The 21,847-nt window shown below is 48.5% G+C and overlaps 1 protein-coding gene across 1 annotated transcript in view; it reads right to left on the minus strand.

The window, feature by feature from the left end:
* LOC146785486 (disintegrin and metalloproteinase domain-containing protein 9-like) overlaps nucleotides 1–10,394 on the minus strand; it is a 1,594,707-nt gene extending 1,584,313 nt beyond the window's left edge. The window contains exon 1 of the mRNA XM_085633059.1: nucleotides 10,319–10,394. Coding sequence (XP_085489185.1) covers nucleotides 10,319–10,394 — 76 coding nt within the window. The remainder of the gene's footprint in view (nucleotides 1–10,318) is intronic.
* Nucleotides 10,395–21,847: the final 11,453 nt, after the last annotated feature.

Consider the following 21,847-nt stretch of genomic DNA (forward strand, 5'->3'; position numbering starts at 1 on the left):
GTGCCCGACGTCAGAGGTTCTTGGCGGCGAAGCAACCATACCACTGTTTGGAGCCTTCCTTGTGTGGTGGCGGACCCTGAGTGAGCCTGGTGCGGCTGCGCCCGAGGGTGATCTGTAGCTGGCGCCATTTTTAGTGCGGCGGTGGCGGCCTGGTCAGGGCCTGCAGAAGATGGCTGCCGAGGCTCCGGACCTATGACGGAGCTTGGATATCGATGAGGCTGCGCTCCCTGCTTGGACCCCTGAAGCTGGTGTGGGGTCCGCGAGTGGTGGCGGCGCGGCTGTGTTTCGGTGGTGCCTGCGGCAACGGCGTTTACCCCAGAGGATCTGTAGGTGAGGAGGATCGGCCGGGGTGTGGGGAGCGCTGCCGGCATTAGAGGGATACGGTCCATGGATCAGCGGACGGAGCTGCGCCCCGCGGGGAAGACCGCGGGTGTGTGGGGCGGACCTGTGTGAGAAGGCGCGCTGCCCAGCTGCGGGTGCTGGTGGGGCAAGACTGGCGAGTGGAAGCAGTGGAGTGGCCGACCTCAGCCATGGGTCCAGTGAGGAGGAGAAACAACGTGGAGACCCGCGCTGTGACCTGGAGGAAGGGCCTACCTGGCAGTGGCTGCAAGACCTTGCTTGCTGAGGCCTGTCTGCTGAGCCCATTAAGCAGGGACTGGTGTGTCTGGGGCTGCACGAGTGACTGGAGCTGACCTGCATGATCAAGTGCTGACGGCTGATGGGGTCTGCAGGCAGAGTCTCTTCCCCGAACAAGCGGGTGTGAGGCAGGCCACGGAGGAGTGATATTGAGTCTGCGGTGCCCTGGTGTCCTGCCGGTGCTGGTCTCGTCTGTGAGCTAGAGGGGGGTGGCCACGCCTGTTGCCCTGGCTCTCCCTGGGCCTATTAGTCTTCGTGTATCCTGAAATCGTCTGCCCTGCTGGTTCCGGATGGGGCCAAAGGTGAGCCTCAGTTGATTCGTAGGCGGATATACGGCTGCAGGGACGCGACGGTGGGAACGGCTGGTGCGGTTCTCCCTTTGTCCCGGCGGAGTGTTGGCTTGCTAGATCGGTCCTGGCTGTCCGGTCCAGGTGTTGTTGGGATGTCAGGCGCTCTGCGAAGGTTTGGTGAGCAGCTGCGGGAGTTGAGGGGCTCGCCGGAGCTAAGATGTCGACATCCAGAGGGCGGAGAGAGAAATCTCTGAAGGACCTTATGCAGAAGACGGCGGGTCCCTCTGCCTTGCAGCCTGCAGTCGGGGCTCCGTCGGTGGATGAAGAGGACATGCCACTGACTAAAGCCTTTATGCTCAAACTCTTCTCTGCTATCAAGAAGGACATCCAGGACCTACGGTCGCAACTTTCTGCAGACTTGCATGAGGTGCGGCGTGATGTGGATGACATTGGGGAGTGGGTAGCGACGCAGGAGGAACACGATCTCAGCAGGGAGGACGATCTCCATCAGCTTCAGCAGGAGATGCTACGTCTGCGAGACCAGAACGTAGATCTTCTGGAGCACGTGGAGGATTTGGAGAACCGCTCCAGACGTAATAACATTCGGATTCGTGCGGTTCCTTGGAAAGGTGAGGGCGACGACTTTCGGGCCCAAGTCTGTGCTTTGTTCCTGCAGATTCTCGGGGATAAGGTGTTAATGGAGATTCAGATGGACCGTGGTCATCGGGTGGACCTGCCGCGTGTTGCCAAAGCTCCCCCCCTGATATCCTTGTTTGCGTCCATGACTTTCAATTGAAGGAGCGCATCCTGCGTAGGGCGCGGGATATGAACCCGGTGCAGTTCCGTGGTCACTAACCCATGCTTTTCCAGGATTTGGCAGCCTCCACTCTGAGCAAGCGCAGAGACTTTAAGCCCATTACTAACCACCTCCACGATCAAAAAAATTCCTTACTCCTGGGCCTACCCGTCTCATCTTCAAATACAAGGTCACGTTGCACCAGCTCCGGTCTTTGGAGGAAGCGTATGACTTATTGCACATTGAGAAGCCTTCCGATGGGGCGGGAGCTAGTGGGTCGCCCCCTCGTAGGCGCCGTCGCTCCTCAGGATGGCGGCGAGTGGGGAAATCGCTAGTGAGCCCCGCTCCTTACATGGCTTCTAGCAGGCTGGAGCGGGAGGCGGCACTCTCCTCAGTATCGCAAGCGACGGACAACCCGGTGACACCTTGAGGCATTCACCATGGCGGCCACTTGGGTGCTTTATCTGGCGCCGGAGGGAGGAGATGTTTTGACTGTGGGCTGTTTCTCGCGACTTGTTCATTGAGTTGGCAAATGCGGACGGCCTGTTACCGTCTGGGCCTGTGCCACGTTTCCCCGGACACTGACCACTGAGACGAACTTTTGTCATATTTTTTTTTTGCATGCTCACTGTTTTGTATTTTTCAGGGGTTTTATCTGGGTTTCGTACAGGGTATTCTTGGGTATTATTTTGGGACTCCGCATCAGTTCACGGGCTAGAATGGCAAGTCACTGGTTTGAGTCAGTTGGTCCTCACTACCTCTGGGGTGGGCGGTCTAGAGCGGATAACTAGCCCTGTGCTTCCCCGTTGCTGCAATGGGTAAGGACCTGAAAATTGTTCGTTTAAATGTACGGGGGCTGAATAATCCTGTAAAGCGAGCCGCAATCCTCTCCCTCTTAGAGAATGCTGGGGGCAATGTTTACTCCAAGAAACCCACCTGCTAGCTACGGATACTAAATGCATGAGGGATAGACGATTCCCGCAGCAGTTCTGGTCCTCAGGACGTCTAAGAAAAGCGGGGTGGCGATTCTCTTTAGTGCGAAGTCACAATGTAAAGTTGTTTCCACGGTGGCAGACATAAGGGGTCGGCTGTTGGCTGTCAGGATACAATGGGGGGATGCTTGTTTGACAGTGGGGTCCTTATATGCCCCGAATGAGCGCCAGGAGCCTTTTTTGCACCTGGCCTTGTCCGAGGTGCTTGCCTCCCCCGATACGGCACTCTTGATCGGAGGGGACCTCAATGTGGTAATGGACCCAATATTAGATAGGTTAGAACAGAGGTCTAATCAGGCTGGGGCACTGTCGCAGGCTGGGAAGCGGTGGTTGTCCGACTGTGGCCTGTGTGATGTGTGGCGAGTTCAGCACCCTAATGTGCGTGATTACACTTACTTCTTCTCGGCGGCACACAAAACATATGCGCGTCTTGACCACTTTTTAGCCTCCTCGTCTCTACTCCCTCCTTTGCACGTGGCGGATATTACCCCCCGCTCCCTTTCGGATCATGCTCTTATTTCGGTCCTCCTCCCTGCTCAATACGTGCGGTCAACACCTCCAGGCTGGCGTCTTCGCGATTCCCTTCTTCACTCTGATGATGTCACTAAGCACGTCCGGGATACTATTGTGCATTACCTCTCTGAGAATGACCAGGAGGGTACACCCTTAGCATCGGTGTGGGAAGCTTTGAAATTAGTAGTGCGGTGTGAATTCATTGCGATTGCTGCGTCTTATGCGAAGCTGCGCAAAGAGAAGCGCGCAGAGCTAGAGGGGACGTGGGAGAATTGGAGGCAGTCCATAAGCGGTCCGGAGCGCCGAGGGTGTGGAGGGAGTTGGAGACGCGGCGGCGCATGCTAAAACATTTGGACCTGGATAGGGCTGAGCATGCTCTCCTGCGTCTACGTCACAAATTCTACCTCAGTGGGGATAGATGTGGGAGGATGCTTGCTCATAGGCTGCGGGCGCAAGCGCAGATATCTGCAATCCACTCCATCTGCGACCAGAATAAGGTTGAGCATACCACAGATGCCCTTATTTTCGAGACCTTTCGATGGATTAATCAGCACCTTTATGCGAAAGATGATACTCCCATGCAAGACCCAAAGGACTACTTGCGGGCTTGCAATATCACTCCTTTAATCGAATCGTTGGCAGCCAAGCTGGACTCCACCATTCGAGTCGAAGAGGTCGTCTCGGCGATTTCGCACTTAAAAACTGCTAAATCTCCGGGCCCAGATGGCTTCACGGCTTTGTTTTATAAAACGTTTAGCGTGGAGCTGGCTCCCCTTTTAACGAGGCTTTTTAACTCCTTCCTAAATTCCGGGGCAGTGACGCCCTCCATGTCTGAGGCGGCGGTCTCTGTAATTGTCAAACCTGGAAAGGACCCTGAGGAGTGTGGGTCATACAGACCAATTTCGCTCCTTAATATTGATGCGAAGCTCTTCGCAGGAGTTTTCGCCGCTCGACTTAGCCCCCTTATGGATGATATTGAAGATCCGGATCAGTCCGGTTTTATTCTGACGCGGCAAGGAGGGGTTAATACGAAGCGCATTCGGCACCTCATTGATCTTGTCCACCGATCGCGCACGCAGGCCTTCCTGCTCTCAATTGACGCGGAGAAGGCATTTGAGCGTGTTGATTTACTTATTTGCGGTATTGCGCATCTTCGGGTTTGGGGATAACTTTATTCGGTGGGTTCGTTGCGTATATGCCTCCCCCACAGCGGCGGCGAGGGTGAATGGCTGTAAGTCAGCGCTTTTCCCCATTGCCCGGGGCACGAGGCAAGGCTGTCCCCTATCCCCACTCTTATTTGCGCTCTATATGGAGCCTTTCGCCCAGCATATTCGGTCAAACCCGGACATTGTGGGCCTTAAATTCGGAGCTGACACGCACAAAATCACCATGTGTGCCGATGATGTCATTCTCTCTCTTACACAGCCTCGGTCAACTCTCAGGTATCTGACCAAGGAGTTAACTGCCTTTGGGAAGGTGGCGGGGTTTAAAGTCAACTTTACAAAATCACAAATCCTGAATATTTCCGTGCCGGCAGCTGAGGTGTCGGATCTACAGCAAGACTTTGCTTTCCAATGGATGCACTCGGACATCATGTACCTGGGCATTCGTCTGACGGCGTCCATAGCTAAAACAGCCGCTCTCAATTATGCCTCGTTAATGGAGCAGACGGCCAAGGCGCTGGCGGCCTGGTCTCGGCTCAAGCTGTCGTGGTACGGATGGATGGCGGCGGTAAAGATGACGGTGCTTCCACGCATCTTGTACATCTTCCAAATGCTCTCCTTGAGCCCTCCGCCAGGGGTGCTTCTAAAACTACATGGACTTCTGAATAGGTTTTTGTGGGATAATAAGAAGCTATGTCGCGCATTGGCGCTTGCATCCTCCCCGAAGGTGCAGGGAGGGTTTGGCTTCCCATTGGTGGACGCTTACTACCAAGCGGCGTGCCTCCGCTACATCATAGAATGGAACCGGCCTCTATCCAGCAAACACTGGAATTTTATGGATCAAACAGAGGCCGGTCGAAATATATGGCGGGAACTGTGGCTGCCGCGCAGACCTAGAGCGTGGGGGCTATACTCCTCGCCGATCATCTCCCCGACCCTCAGTGTGTGGGATCGACTGGCGGGTTCGAGAGGTTGGACAATATTTCCTTCCCTATGTCCCCCATCGTGGATAATCCTGATTTCCAGCCAGGCTGTACGTCCCCGATTTTTCAGCGTTGGAGGGTTGTAAATTAGTAGGTTCTCTTTTTGATCTTGAGGGTGTGATCGCCTTTTCCCAGCTGCGCGAATAATTTGACCTACCAGCTTCGGATGCCTTTCACTACTCGCAGGTTGAACATTGGGTTACGCGTGCGGAGAATTTTGCTCTCATGTCTCGCCCCCTCACGACCTTTGAGAAGTGGCTGGTGTGTAAAAAGGGGGACCGTAAGCTCATATCTGAACTTTATTCCATGATTACCTTGCTGGGGAGGCCCTTAACGCACAAAGAGTGGGACCATATTTTTTATCGGGCGCATCACACTGCTTCCAACACGGCAGGGGCAGAATCTGCATATAAAGTGGTTACTTATTGGTAGCATACCCCAGTGCGCATTAAGAGTTGGGATAGACCAAGGTCAGACCTCTGCTGGCGGGGTTGTGGTCTGCCTGGTACCCTGGTCCATTTGCTATGGCACTGCCCGAAGCTGGTGCGCTATTGGACAGCAATCCTTGATGATGTGGATGCGGCCTTTCAGATTACATAACCACGCCCTCCTAAATACACAGACACGCCCTCCTGAATACACGCTACTGGGTCTTCCCCATTCTAAGTATTTCCTACTGAAATCATTGCGGGGTAAACAGATAGCCATGGCATTGTTGGCAGCAAGACAGGTGCTCTTAGCGCACTGAAGGTCCCTGGTATCTCCGGATCCACAAGATTGGATCCTTAGACTTTGGCAGCTGTTAGCAATTGAACGTCTATCGCTTAGGGCAGATGGGAAAGGCAAGGAATTTGCTAAACTGTGGGCTCCATTCTTGCAGATTCTCACCAGAGACATGAGGGAAGTAACATGCCCGAAATATTTGCAAATCTTGCAATTCATACCCTTAGAGCCACCTGGAGTATCCAGTGCTGGAGTGGCTAGATGATGGTCCATTGCTTGGAGGCTGTGGTGTGTGGTAGGTGGTCATGCTCGAACTGATGCGGAGGGAGGGTGGGTGGTTTCGTTGTTTTCGTGTTTCTAAAAGTGGTTTCTTCGCTAGATGCCTTCACACTTTACACTTGCTTGAACTGAACGTGGGGTCGTCCTCCGGGATGTAGACCAAAAACGCTGTGTCATTTTCATTGCTTTTCACTCTGCCGGCAACCTGATGTAGGCAGCTAATCTGTGTACAATTGATCTCGCAACCACGCAATAAAAAATATTGATTCTAAAAGCCTGTCTCAACGCACCAGCAAAACTCCTAAATGGATCTAGGAAATTTTACCACATATCGCCACACCTGAAGGCGCTCAACTTGCTACCCTACAAAGCTAGAATCCATCTAAAGATGCCCTGCATCACTAATAAAGCTCTACACCACAATACCCCAGAACCTTTCCCAGAAACTTACTTTATCTAGAGGAAACAGACACTCTAGGAGCTCCGACAATCTACTACTGAAACCTTCTCGCTTCAGCAAGAAAAAAGCTTCTGACAGAGCATTCTCCGGAGCGGCACCAAGAATATGGAACGCGCTACCTCCTTGCATCAGAAAAATCTCTTCTACACCACTATTCAAAAGGGAAGCAAAATCATTCCTGATGAGCAAATTGCTCCCTTAATCCGCACATACCTCACTGTACGGGGCCCTACTATCACGCCAGCTATCTCACTGACTTGCAAGGCACTGTTCCAGTCTACTACTCTCTACACTCCCCTTAGTGACACCCTTGCCTCTATGACTTACTCATACCCGAACATGTTCCTACTGTTCCGAACAAATCTTCTCTATTATTGCTTCACCCACCTGCCGAACCTAGTGAGAAAAAAAATATGATTCTTGCTCTGATCTGTTTTTGCAAAATGTTTTATACTTACTCTGCTTTGTTTTGTAAAGTGCTCCGATACCCTACTCTGGGTCTTGTTTGCGCTATAGAATTTTTTTTTTTTTTAAAAAGCATTTATATTTATTTGCATACTTTTAAAGTGTGGTGTTTTAGCTTAATAATTGCTTTAAAAAAAAGGGTTTGAGTTCTCCAAAGTAATTTGAACAGCCACCTATATTTTCGTTGTTACGTAATATAAAAAACATCAGGCCCGATTCACAGAACTAACTTAAGACAAAATCCTAAACTTACTACCATTTTGGTATTCACAGAAGTTAGGAGTCCTAACTTTAGGACTCCTAAATCCCTTCTGTGAATATCGAAAGTCTTAAAGTTAGGATTTTTCTCAGTTTAGGAGTGGTAAAGTTAGGACTCCTGACTTTAGGACTCCTAAATGCCTTCTATGAATACTGAAAGTCTTAAAGTTAGGATTTTTCTCAGTTTAGGTACTACTCCTAAACTGAGAAAAATCCTAACTTTAAGACTTTCAGTATTCATAGAAGGCATTTAGGAGTCCTAAAGTCAGGAGTCCTAACTTTACCACTCCTAAACTGAGAAATATCCTAACTTTAAGACATTCGGTATTCACAGAAGGCATTTAGGAGTCCTAAAGTTAGGAGTCCTAACTTTACTACTCCTAAACTGAGAAAAATCCTAACTTTAAGACTTTCGGTATTCACAGAAGGCATTTAGCAGTCCTAAAGTTAGGACTCCTAACTTCTGTGAATACCAAAATGGTGGTAAGTTTAGGATCTTGTCTTAAGTTAGTTCTGTGAATCGGGCCCATCAACTACACATTTCTAAAGAAAAAGGCAAAGGTTTTGTCTAATTTAGCTTGCTTTACACCTGTTTTTTTAGCTTAATAATTGCTAAAAAGGATGCGAGGTATCCAAAGTAATTTGAAGTCTACTGTATTTTCGTTGTTATATAATATAAAGAATACCAACAGCACATTCTTCAAACAGGCAAAGTGCAGTATCTAGCAGGCACAATGGTCATGACTTCAATGGTGCAGCAGGTGCAATGGCACTGCAACTTATAACAAATGCCTTGAAATAAAATACATACTTCAAAGTATATAGCACAATAATTGAAAATGCAAAGCATAAGTAACACAATGCGAATGCAAGTGCAAATATTTACTATATTCTCACTATTCTTTCAGAGTTTATGTTCATGGTTAAGTTTTACGCAATAATAAAAAAAATGTGCAGTGCAAAATTGAAAAATAACTTTGTAAGAGAAATCTGTAACAAAAACTTGCCCATCTCAATAATACAATAATCTCACTTTCAGTGTGTTTCTTTCACTTATATCACACAAATGCTTATTTGAAAAAAGTAAAGTTAATTTTCATATGTTTATCTTAACAATGGACAATAACCAAACAAGACCTTTACACCTAGTTTTTGAAATCTTGGTTTTTGGCAATTTGCAAAAAACAGCGCTTAAACTGTACTTGTATGGTTTTCCATCCACCCTTTATCTATTCTTCCCATGGCTGCACCACTTTCAAGCATAATAAGGTAAAAACAAATCCATATTTGTCCTCCACCATTTACCTAATCTCCCCACTTTATAATACCACTAGTATCAGCACAATATATTGCCTTTTTGTACATGAGCAAGTCACAACACTTTAATAGAGTTTCCGTGATTTTATATTTAAGGCTCCCTGTTTTCTGTTTTTACGGATTTTTACAGATAAATACAAAAAGAAAACAACATGTTTTCTGTCTGCATTTATTTTTAAAAGTGGATAAATAATAAAAATGGTGCTTCTTCTAAGTGACTCTCCATGCAGTCTTTCATGAACGCTCAACAGCTGAGCGCATGGACAGCATAGGAAATTAAAAAACAGGATAAAACAGGATAAAGTTTCTATAAATAATGGGATATGTCAACATACATTTGTGGTATAATGCTAATATTTAGTGAATGTATTGTTGCGTAATATTTGGCAGCTTAAATAGCTAAATCACGCCAGACATCAAAGTATGAGTGCATGCCTATCAATTCAATAAATATGGAAATGTACATTTTACAACTTAATTTATACACAAAAAACACAATAGGGATAAATACAGATAAAATGGCCCAAAAATAAATATGGATAAATACAGACGAAAATGTTAAAAAAATAAACACCATAAAACCGGGAGACCTACTTATATTGTACCACTACTCAGGAAGCTACAACCCACAACAACAACAAAAAGCTTACTATTAATCACACATACGAACCCTAATGCATTTACTTAATGCGTGTTGGTTTTTTTTAGCATGAGGAGATACCGTGATTTGCTAGGTACACAGGATGACGAGCCGACGCCGTGGTTCCCAGTTCCAAAGTAGGCAGCTCTGGTCGTGCACCGCATCCTCCCCATGAACCTATCTATAGCAGAAATTATGTATTTCTCTGCGATTAATAAGGATCCAGCTTCCCTGCGCCACGTCCCTCAAATTGTACGGTGGCTTGTAAGTCGTTTCATAGGATACTTCTGGGTCAAAACTTGTATATTTTTATTGGGGGGTGGGGGAAGGGTCGAAATGGAATCGATAAAAATGACCTGATCTCTTTAGTAAACTATGGGGCATATTATCAAGCCAGGCGATACCGCGATACAATTATCGCCGCTTTAACGGCAGAAAACTGCCGCTAACACGGAGATAATGGGCTTGATAATATGCTCCATGGAATTCCAATTGAAGCCCATGTTAAATGTGAAGGACGTCTAACATGGGCTTCAATTGGAATTCCATAGAGCATATTATCAAGCCGATTATCGCCGCTCTAGCGGCAGAAAACTGCCGCTAAAGCGGCGATAATTTTATCGCCTGTCTTGATAATATGCCCCAATGTCTGCATCCGTATCAACCTTACTCAAAACAACCAACAAAACCTAAACACATATTGAAAGGGCGCGGTAACATTTCAACACCACAAGCTTGCCGAATAAAGTAAAGGCTTATCTTTGCCGGAACTTTTTCAGAAACAAGTGAAAACACGCACCAACCTTGGTCAGAAAACGGTACTATTAGTGCTAGTGTGAGAGCGACACACACACGCAGTTCCTCCAGCAGAAAACGCATCATATCAAACGAGTAGCCAAGTAAGAAAAGACGAGAACTCGAGGCCCTGCTGTGAGAATGCAGGGGATCGGGGTACAGGACGAGCCGAGCGTAGGAAGCAGCTCGCCGTCACGCACGCACGCACAGCCAGACGCGTCAGAGTGTATATAATGTTGTCTTGGAAGTTTCCTCTACAGATCACACAGAGAGAAACCGTTCAGTTTCATACTAATCCCAAACTCACCTCCACGAGTGAAGATTCCAGAGTGCGAGTTTACGTCCATACGTGCCAATTGTGACCCGATTCAAGCGGGAGATTCCCAATTTGTCTCCCGCCTGAAACTTCCTCTACTCCAATAGAGGTCAATGGGAGAAATACATTCTTCCTGTTATTTTTTTAACCTCCCACTTGCTTCTTCTAAAATGTTGAAATGTTTGAACATGCATACATATTCTTGTACTATGTCACCTTTGCAAACCCCTTTTTTGTCTTCAGAATCTGTAATTTTTATTAACACATATGAATAGTCACCCTAATTGACTGCTCTTATTTTGAGGGACTATTATTGCTTGAGATATCAACTAGAGTGTTTTGGTGTCCTGCATAAAGCCCAGATATGTGCTTCGGACTTGGTGCAGCCTTAGGCATGGAGCAGGACTGAGTATTTTGGGAGTGTATTCCAGGGCGTTCTTGGGTGGACTGTGGAGGACATTCCGCCACTGTAGATTCTGGCGGGCATACGGCCAGCAACCATGGAGGCAGTTAGGCTACCAGTAGGTATTGTATGGAGTTCACTCAGGGCCCCTGGAGCAGGGGGACCAGATATTGAGAGGCAAAAACAGGGACGGATAGAGTGCTGTGCAATATGTGTATACTGTGTATATGCACTGTGTGTCTCTGCCTGCGAATGGTACAATGCATAAAGGACCCTGAGTTCCATTTTGGCAGATCCAGGCCTGCATTGTGAAACATGAGGAGAGAAGGTAGAGGAATCCCCCCTAGACAGATTTGGGTATTGCTGCATTCCTGTAAGCTGGGTGGGACACATACTAGAGAGGGGGAGACCCAGGCTTCCCAGGTAGCCTTGAAAGGGAGCTATTTGATTCAGTGAGAAGTCACAAGAAAGAGGCCTGGGCACATCCTAGGAATGAGATGGGGCTAATAAGAGAATCATCAAAGAGTAGAGGTGGGGCACTGGGCTAACCTTTTCAGGCATATATCACTGTGGCTGACATCCAGGTTTGAGCTCTAGTCACTTTCATAGCCTGTGTTATGGGGCTATAAGCTTTTGAGTTGCGCCTGCTGTGACAGACTGCTTTCAAGAGGAAGAGAGGGCAGTGGAGTGGGCCCTTCAAAAGAAGCAGACTGTCAAGTTACCAAACACTCTTACCTGCAAGATGTCTCGTCTTACCTGTAAGGTGCCTGGCGCGGTTTCCCAGAGACGCTATAAGCCAAACTCCCAAGGACCCTAGTCTATAACCAAAGATTTTGTACTACTATGGCTACAAAATAGAAACTAGGGAGGATTTGGACGCTATTGAATTCCTGTTGTCGACCTGCGAGGCAACAAGAAATTCCGTAAGGGATTTTGTCCTGCTAGTTATATTTTCCCTAACATTACATTCAGGTGTGGTTTCTTTTTAAAAGAAGATAACTGCCCTACCTGCGATACTTCAGGGATGTTCCTAGCGTCCTGGATGATGTAGATCGATGAAGTCGTCACTACGTTGTCTCTTCAGTGAAGTCTTGTGGGTAGTGTCCGTCGCATGTAGTTGTTTTAGTCTTCTGAATGAGAAAAAAGATTTGTATATATTACTCTTTCAGTTCTTATATTCATAAGACACTCAGTACTTAACCTATGATTATCATGAACATTTTAACTTACACACCTTTATCCCACTTCGCTGTTCTTCTACTCCATCTCTCTAATAACCTATAAGTTACATACAAGATAAATATACACACAAAAACCTTCTTGGATTTAACAATGCCTTGTTTTCTTTTCCGAGTTCTCAACTGTGCTTTAAAATGTCTTTTCGTATCACAAAAAGAATGTCCAAAAATTAGTCTTTCTTGCGCGCGCTTTCTACTGTTGCTATCTTGCGATGGGCGCCTTATAGAAGAATTTAAAAGGTCACTTAGCTTTCTCTTTCTTTTTCAGGTACCGGCGAAGATGCATGAAGAAGATTGCTGAAGCGAAGAACAGGAATCTGGAACTCAGGTAAGTGGACTTGCTGTTAGCGCGACTGCAGACGGAAGGCCAAGCGCCTTCTGGAAGCTCGGGTGTGGCTTTTATAGGCAGCCACACCCATACCGCACCCCAATGACTGCCACGTTGTACGCGTATAGCGCGAAGCAACGTGCAGTCAAATTGATGCATTTCTTGAAGCGCTTGGTGGCGCGCGAGTCTTTTCCTAATGTGTGTAAGCTTGATGCGCTTGACAGTGTACGAGTCTATTCTAATGTGTGCAATCCTGCAATACAAATACAGAACATAATATTCCTGAAAGAACATATATCTAAAACAATATATAAATACCTTATTCTGAACATTACACCAGACAGTGTTGGACAAGATACATATCTTAACACATCATACTAATATCGTAGCTTCAATACATTATTCTGCACATTACTCTAGGCAGTGCTGGAAGCACGGGACAGGGGAGGGTTTTTTACGTGGGTAAAAGGTAATTAGTACCTGCGCAGACATATGTCTGCGCAAGGACAAAGTGCATCTAAGGTCTTCTTAATAAATCAGACCGAGAAGCATGACACAGACCTCCAACATAAACTTCAAAAGACTGAGACCCTAAATCACATTTGTTGTCTGAAAATAGAGTAGAAGAGGAGATTGAGACCCTCAAAATTATCTCCTGCCAACCAGCCATACGGGCCGTGTAAGGTGGGGAAGTTCGGCAAGACTTCTGCCGGTGACCAGGACTGGCAGCCAAGGACGGCTAGCCTACTAGCCTCCCTGTTGGGTGACGGGACATCCCCTATGGAATCCAAGACCACTCGCCTGGAGCAACATTGCCTGCCTGCTTGCCAAGACCAGTGTGTCCTGTGAGGAAGAAGAGAGCGCGGTAGGGAGCAAGGTCCAGTGGGGAATCCTGCTGAGGGCATTCCCGTTATGAGGTATAGGGAAATGTCTGCTGCACCATTTGGGTCATGGTCCTTGTGCAGGACAAAATCAGCAACCCCCATATGCCAGCAGAGTGCTGCCTTGAAATAACCCATAGTAAATACTGTACGCATTGTGCCGCAGCCCTGTTCATCTAAGGATCGGCAACCCTGTATGCCAGGAGGGGCTGCTGCTCAATAACCTTAGTGAAAGCTGTGCCTATCAGGCCAATTTACAGCTCAGGTTTGGCAACCCTGTATGCCAGAAGAGACTGCTGTGCCAGGCGGGGCAGTGCCTATACATCACTTTGACTATGGTATACCAGGCCACCATAACATCAGCCAGCTGTTTTGGTCAGTTGCGGATGCTGAGCAAGATCCTGTTGCTGCTCCGGTGAGGCAAGTGGTAGTCCATGCTTTTACTCTCTCTTGCATGGACTACAGTAACTCTCCATACCTGGGCTCCCCCAAAACTGCCATTCAGAAACTACAAGTGGTAAAAAATGCACCTGCTCATCTGCTACTGGGTATTCCCAGGTATCAAGCAGCCCAGCAGGGGTTGAGGGCACTGCATTGGCTCCCCATTGCTCAAAGAATGGAATTCAAGTCCCTGTGCATTGCCCATCACATTCTCCATGGGAAAGGCTTGCCCATCTTTCAACAGCTTCCCAATCACTATGCCCTCAATAGGGCCTTTCGATCATCAAACCTGCATCTGGTCCCCGTTCATGGAGTTGAAAGAGCCAGAAAAGGAGGGTGACTCTTTCGGTTCAATGTTGCTAAGCTCTGGAATTCTCTCCCCTTGGCCATTAGGTGTCTGGAAAATGAGCTGCACTTCCGCAAAGCCATTGAAAACTGGCTCTTTCACCGGTGACCTCTTAGATGATTGATCCCGCCCGATCGCAGTCTTGCTGGGCTCCTTCTCTCTCTTACCGTGGGGATGCCTCCGGGTCGCCATGTGCTCTATAAATCTTATACTATGTACAGTAGGGGCACAGTGACCCTGTATGCCAGAAGCAGTCACCAGAACTAACCAAAAGTGAGTACTGACCCAGAGCGTTGGAGGAGTGAGGCTGGAATTGGAACACCCTACTCATCTGCCCCCAGACACAGGATCAGCTGCTGCCACTCCAAGACCCGCAGAGAGGGCGCTCTCAGGAACTCTGGACCCTCTGACCCTGCAGGTGCGGGTAGGACTAAATTCAGGCCAGTCAGCCTCGGATGAACTTGCTAGGTAGACAGTGGGTCTGCACTGGAACAGTCAGAGTGGACTCTTGAGACTTGTACTACTAGTGGTGCGCACTCTGTCGGCATACACTGGATGTTGCCAATAGTGAATGGGGAATGGGGAATGACCACTATCGCTAGAGCAAGGAAAAAATGGGACAGGAAGCTGTCAAGGAAATCTTAGAGCCCTGACCTCAGGAGGGTTGTGTAGTTGTTTGCGAGTGTTTATATTTTTCCTTTGTGCTGGTAAGCAGTATAAATAAAATGGTTCTCTTTTTTCATAAAAGTTTCCGCTTGACAGTGATTTATTGCTGCTTCTGCTCGTATTTGTTTTTTTAAAACAGATTTTATTAGGTTATTCCAGTGAAGTCTGGGCAAGAGCCCTACATGTACCCGTAAAAGAGCATGAACGAGCAGGAATACCATAATTTCAAAAGTTTTCTCTTTTGCAATCCTGCCAACATGCAGGAAACTCAATAAAACAATATGCAGACAGTTCAAGATTCCAGTCAACAGTCCCAGGATACAATCGTTTAAATACAGACTAGCCCAATGCGGAAAATAAATAAATCTAGGAGAAATACCTATGCATCGACCACAGTTAGGGGTCCATTGATGGTAAAGGGGGTAGCTCAATCCCACGGTACGCTGCCCAGCGGGCCCATATCTTGCGTTGTAATTGGGGACAGCCACGTGCCATAAATACTGTCATTTCCACACCCATACACCTATTTAGCTCCAACTTCCATTTGTCCAGGGTCGGGGGGGGGTGAGGGGAGTGTCTCTCTATAGCTGTGCAATGTCACGTTTAGCAGTAGTGAGGGCTAAAAAGAGTAAATGCTGTTTGTACCTATTGCCCCCATCTCGTCAGTGCTGTGTAAGAGGAAGAGTCATGGATCATATGGGAGTTCCCATGATAGTATATTGCTAAGGCATGAGGAGACTCCCCGCCAGAAGGGCTGCAATGCGGAACACCCCCAAACCGTATGGAAAATGTTTCCCTCCTCCCTTTTGCATCTCAAGCATGTAGGGGATTGGATGGCACCCATCGCCCAGAGTCTGGTTCAGGTATAATATGCGCAATGTGCTTCTGCTCGTATTTTGAGTTGTGAGCCTGTGTTCGCTACCCTATATCCACCCCCACCCCCCAGGGGGCCTTGGATTACTTGACTACGTTACTATTGAGAGTCAAGTACAGAAGGGGTTCTTGGCCCAGTTGATCAGGATATATAGTATGTAGGACCCCAGCACATCAGGAATAAAAGGCCTCAACTCCCACAGTTGGGCCCAGTAGCCCCTGCATATCCTATGGCCCTCTGAAAGGAGTTCTGACAGCCTGTGTATGACATCAGGCATGGTAGGCAAACAGGATACAGAAAGCTAGCAGGTCTAGGCTGGTACTATCTCTATGGCACCTTTGATCAAAAGACCCTCCACCTTCTGAAGCAAAGTCAACAGAAGGTGCTGGTGCAGGTGTTAAGGGTCAAAACGTAATGACGGCATCCCAACTAGACTTCTTATGCTTCTTTTTGGACTTATCCAAATAATTTGACCATGACAAAGATATGTCAGTTGACAACTTTGGGAATGGGAGCATGTCCTCACTCTTAACTTCAACCTGGTGCAGGACTTGTTGAACTTACCTTCGGTTATGATATATCTATAAGAGACATATATTAGTTATGTATTCCTTCCCTTAGAATTACGCCCAGGCGTCAGACTGGATCCGGGGAATTTTTTCTCAGCAGTACCCCTGCGCGTCGGTAGGTGGCGTCGGTCGACTCCGCGTTCATCGATGGCGTTGTGGTCGCCGTTGTGACGTTGAGGTATCTACGCCCATACAGAGCAGTGCCATCCAACGCTACAGGGGGCCGCAGCAACAGCAAGGGACATACTGGCTTGGAACAAATTCCCGATGTAACGGCACTGTGCGTTTGATGGAAAGGGACTTCTAAGGCGGTGACTCCTCACTATCGAAGAGGCCCAATTTGAGAAAGACTGAAACAGACCCGCGGCCATTCTTGGATGCGTGTGGTGTCGTTGTGAAGGTATTAGTGACAGAGGTGCCCCCTCAGACGTTATACCACCGGGGCACCCCCACGATGAGCTTGCAGAATCCACAGCTATACATCCACTTTTTCAAGAATGCGCTGACAGGCTTCAGCTGGGCACGATGGGCAAAACCGACTCAAAACGGTTGAATCTGCTGTTCGAGGCCCGCAGGATGCCTAGACAGCAATGTGACTCCGAGCGATTACCCACAGGTCAGCACGTTGATGACACACAACTCGAAGACGACGATCTTAAAACTAAGGGTGGGCGACAAATTCCGTTCCGCTGGCGGAACTTGCGAAATTTCGGCATTTTCGCGTGGAACGTGAAAATGTCGAAACATCCGCGGCGGAACAGAAATATGCAGGGCAGGATTCATTCTGGCACGATGCTCCTGTCACTAAACCTCGACAGGAAGCACTCACAGATATAAATAAAGCAGGTGCCCGAGCCAAAGCTCAAATTCAGTAACTCATTAATCAGCACAAAGCACGGTCGAGGCTAGGCAGGTGTGCTTTCTCCCCATATCTACCGTCAACAATTTGCTGTAATCCTTGATGGAGCTCTGTGCACCCATGAGTTTCTTGAGCGCAATCCCCGTGTAGTTCCTGACACCAGGAGGTTCTGTCTCCTCATCTGCTGCTCTGATCAGTCTCTGGCCCTTTATAAACAAGAGGCATGTGACCTGCATGGAAGCCCCGCACGTTCGGCCCCAGCCCACACACCAACTGTGTGCAACGTCTTCCCGCCCTTTCCCCCACTATGATGGACAGCTCACTCGAGGGACCACGGCACCCGTCGTCGCGGTGGCAACGTTACAGGCATGGTTGCTGTAGACGACTCTTCTGGCCCTTTACGCAGCTGTAGTGTAGGAAAAGCACTATACATTTACCCAACGAGGTAGCACTTACTGATTAGCCAGTAGAAAGTACTCCAGTTGAGTAGAGGTATTGCACAAAATGGTGGCATCTTCTTGGGTAAATATGCAGGTCAGGATTCATTCTGGCACGATGCTCCTGTCACTAAACCTCAACAGGAAGCACTTACAGATATAAATAAAGCAGGTGCCCGAGTTGAAGGAAGTTCAAATTTAGTAACGCATTAATCAGCACAAAACATTCGTGAGCACGGTCGAGGCTAGGCAGGTGTGCTGTTCCCCCCCCATATCTACCGTCAACAATTTGCTGTAATCCTTGAAGGAGCTCTGTGCATCCATGAGTTTCTCGAGCGCAATCCCCGTGTAGTTCCTGACACCAGGAGGTTCTGTCTCCTCATCTGCTGCTCTGATCGGTCTCTGGCCCTTTATAAACAAGCGGCATGTGAACTGCATGGAAGTCCCGCCCGTTTGGCCCTGGCCCACACACCAGCGGTGTGCAACGTCTTCCCGCCCTTTCCCCCACTATGATGGACAGCTCGCCCGTCGGCGCGGTGGGAACGTTACAGACACACATGGTCGCTAGACAATTATTCTGGCCCTTCACGCAGCTGTAGTGTAGGAAAAGCACTATACATTTACCCAACGAGGTAGCACTTACTGATTATCCAGTAGAAAGTACTCCAGTTGAGTAGAGGTATTGCACAAAACGGTGGCATCTTCTTGGGTAAATAAATATGCAGGGCAGTATTCATTCTGGCACGATGCTCCTGTCACAAAAATTAAACCTCAACAGGAAGCACTTACAGATATAAATAAAGCAGGTGCCCGAGTTGAAGCTCAAATTCAGTTACGCATTAATCAGCCCAAAATCTCCACGAGCACGTGAAATTTCGCCTGTTCGCAGAGATTTTTTGTCGTTTCGCGAAATTTTGTGAAAGGCAATTTCACAAATTCCGCCCACCCCTACTTAAAACACTGCTCGTCACCATGAAACATAGCTTAACCTCCATTGAATCTAAAATGGTCACTATGTGCAACCGCCTTGACTTTATGGCTCAAAAATTAGAAAAACATGATGCATGCATAGGCGAGTCGGAGCATAGAATCTCAGATCTGGAGGATGCAGCGTCTTCCAAGGAAAAGAAATTAGCACAAATGGACAGCTACTACAGGTCATAGGAGGCAACAATGAAGACCTCGAGGTGCGCTCCCGACGCAACAACATCTGCGCTTTGGGAATACCGGAGAGCGCCAACACGGTCAAAATGGAGGAATATATTGAGAATATGCTGCACGGCCTCTTTGGTCCAGAGGCTTTTTCGGCACAGCTGGTGGTGGAGAGAGCACACCATTCCTTCGGCCCCAGACCACCCCCAGGGGCACCAGCCAGACCCATCATTGCAAGGCTTCTCAATTACAGAGACTGGGATATGGCATTGAGATCGGCGAGAGCGAAATCTCCTTTAACATACGACAGTCATACTGTTTGTCTATACCCAGACTTTACCATGGCCGTTCAAGAGGCCAGAAAGAAATTTGCGTTGGTGAAGCGGGAGCCTATGCAAGCATACATAGATTATGTGATGCTGTACCCTGCGTGCCTGCGAGTCATGCATCAGTGGAAAAAGTACTTCCACACAACGCCGCGGCAGGAAAAGGACTACCTACACAAATTAAAGAAGCAGAAACCGAACCAAGAAACTGACGACTCAGAGACTCGACCATCTTCACAGCTCTCTGATAATGATTGACTGTCTCTCGGAGGGAGGTGCCGTGGTTGATGAGTTTTTTATATGTGAGGGAGATAGCTTTTTCGGGCAAATGACCGTCAAGCAGCCTGTCTTCAAGGGGAGAGGAGTCCGGGAGCGTTGTGCCGGGTGGGATGTTGGACTGGAGTGAGTGCCTGATCTGCACATATCTATAGTACTCAGTTTGCGCTAAGTCGTAGGTGTGCTGTAGCGAGGCAAAAGTCACCATCCCCGTGGGCCCCCACAGATCCTTTATGCGGGAGATCCCTATCAGATCCCACTGACGGAACCCTTTTGTATGCTCCAGCGCCCCCAGTTTTTCGGAGACCCAAAGTGGAGTGGCCAAAGTAAGTTTATTAGCCCATCCCAGGTTGCGGTTCACACTATGCCAGAGCTGGACTGAGTGTTTGGTAGGGCCCGTGAGGGGGGGTGTTTATTAGGTTTAGAATAGAGTGCAGCCTCAAAATTTCCCCCCGGGAGGAGCCATCTGTCCATACTATAGCCGGGGTCATTTCCGCCACTATGTTCCCTGGTTTATGGCTGAGAGATGTGCCGCCCAATAGTATTTCTGAATATCTGGAAGTGCTATACCCCCATCGTACCACCCCAGTGTGAGTTTTTTAAGCTACATGCGCGGTGTTCCAGCCCATAGTAGTTCTCTCTGAGCGGCCTCGTTGTCCGCAAAGTACTTTTGTGGAACCAGGTCTGGGTAATTTTGCAAAGCATAAGGGAAGCGCGGCAGGGACATCATTTTGAACATGGCTGCCCGACCCAACAGGGACAGTGGGAGTCCCTTCCAAATAGCAGCATCCCTCTTGAACCTCTCCAACGGTGGCCGGAGGTTCTTCTCGTAGCGAGTCTGCACGCTCGAGGAGATAAAGATTCCAAGGTACCTGAACCCCTCCGTGGCCCTCTTAATCGGACAGTCACGCGGTATTGAGGGGGGCCCCATGCAAGACATAGAAAAGTGATTTACCCCAGTTAATACTGTAGCCCGAATACCTCCCGAAGCTGGCGAATATATCTAATGCGACTCGTAGGGATTTTGTGGGGGAGGCGAGATATAGAAGAATGTCGTCCGCATAAAGCGAGATCCGGTCCTCCCACCCATCTGTCCATCTGAGCCCCCGGAGTGAAAGGTCTTGTCGTACCCAGGCCGCAAGAGGCTCCAGGGAAAGGGCAAAGAGCAAGGGTGAGAGGGGACACCCCTGGCGCGGCCCCCTCTCCAGAGTAAAGACTTCTGAGATCCTGTTATTTACTACCACCTGGGCTAGCGGCTCAGTGTAGAGGAGGCACACCCATCCGATGAAGTTAGGGCCGAAGCCCATCCTTTTGAGGACTGCCAATTAGGTACATTTCTAATTGGATTCTGGAGTGCCTTATAAGCCCCTAGTATATGGTATACTATGTACCTAGGGCATAGGTACCTCATAGGCCTACCAGGGACTGAAGCATGTATTATGCCATCCCTGGGAAGCACTCCAAAATGACACCACAGGTCTGCTACTGCAGCCTGGGTAAGGTGGTTCTTGCACCCCTTACTGTGGTATAGGCTACCTATATCACTACCATTGCAAACACATATAAAACCTATAAGTCACTCCTATGGCAGGCCTTAACAATCCTGAAGGCAGAGGGCTTGGTTTTTATGTGAGAGGGTGCCCCTGCATGAGCAGAGCCCCTCTGCAGCGTTCGGAGTACCTCCTCTGATGCTGTTTGTGGTGCAGCCTGACCATATACTCTTAAGTGCATTAACCTCGCGGTAAATGCTAACTTTGGGATGGCTGCACAGAAACATGTCGTGTTTGGTGTCAAACGCTTTGTAATACTATCCCCGTGCCAGTTCTGGCGGTGGGGGTAGCATTCCACCCTTCTAGAGGGAGAGACATGTTCACACTGGTCTAACCCAGTAGGACTTTCTACAGCCCTGGCATCACAAAATGGATGCCTCTGCCACAGACACAGGTGTGGCCTCCTGCTGCTGACCGAAATTCCGGCAGGGGAGGCCTGGACAATAGGTTTCCTGTCCCAGGGAGGTGTAACCATCTCCCCAGACAGGCAGATATGTATTGGGGCTGGGCGGGAGCACTCTGTGGTGCTTTGAAGTCCTGCACTGGGGGCACACTTGGTGTCCCTGTGCATAGTCCAGTTCAAACCGGTTGCAGGGGCTACCTGCCCCTGCTCTGGCGCGAAACTGGACAAAGGAAATGGGTGTAACCAACCCTCTTTCCAAACCCTCCCATTGGTGGGTCCCTAGAGTATGCCCAACCCCCAAACTTTGTACAAGTATGGCAACCCAGTCCTTGCAACTTTAGATTACCCTGGACGAAACTCTGCAATATATATCCTGGACCTTCGACGTTCTACTTTGCTTAGAAGACTGAAGAAATCTCCCTTGGGGTCAAGGAGTGACTCTCCTGCTTGGCAGGCACCAAAGAAGCAACTG

The sequence above is a fragment of the Triturus cristatus genome, chromosome 11 (assembly GCF_964204655.1).
Source record: "Triturus cristatus chromosome 11, aTriCri1.1, whole genome shotgun sequence".
NCBI classification, from domain to species: domain Eukaryota; kingdom Metazoa; phylum Chordata; class Amphibia; order Caudata; family Salamandridae; genus Triturus; species Triturus cristatus.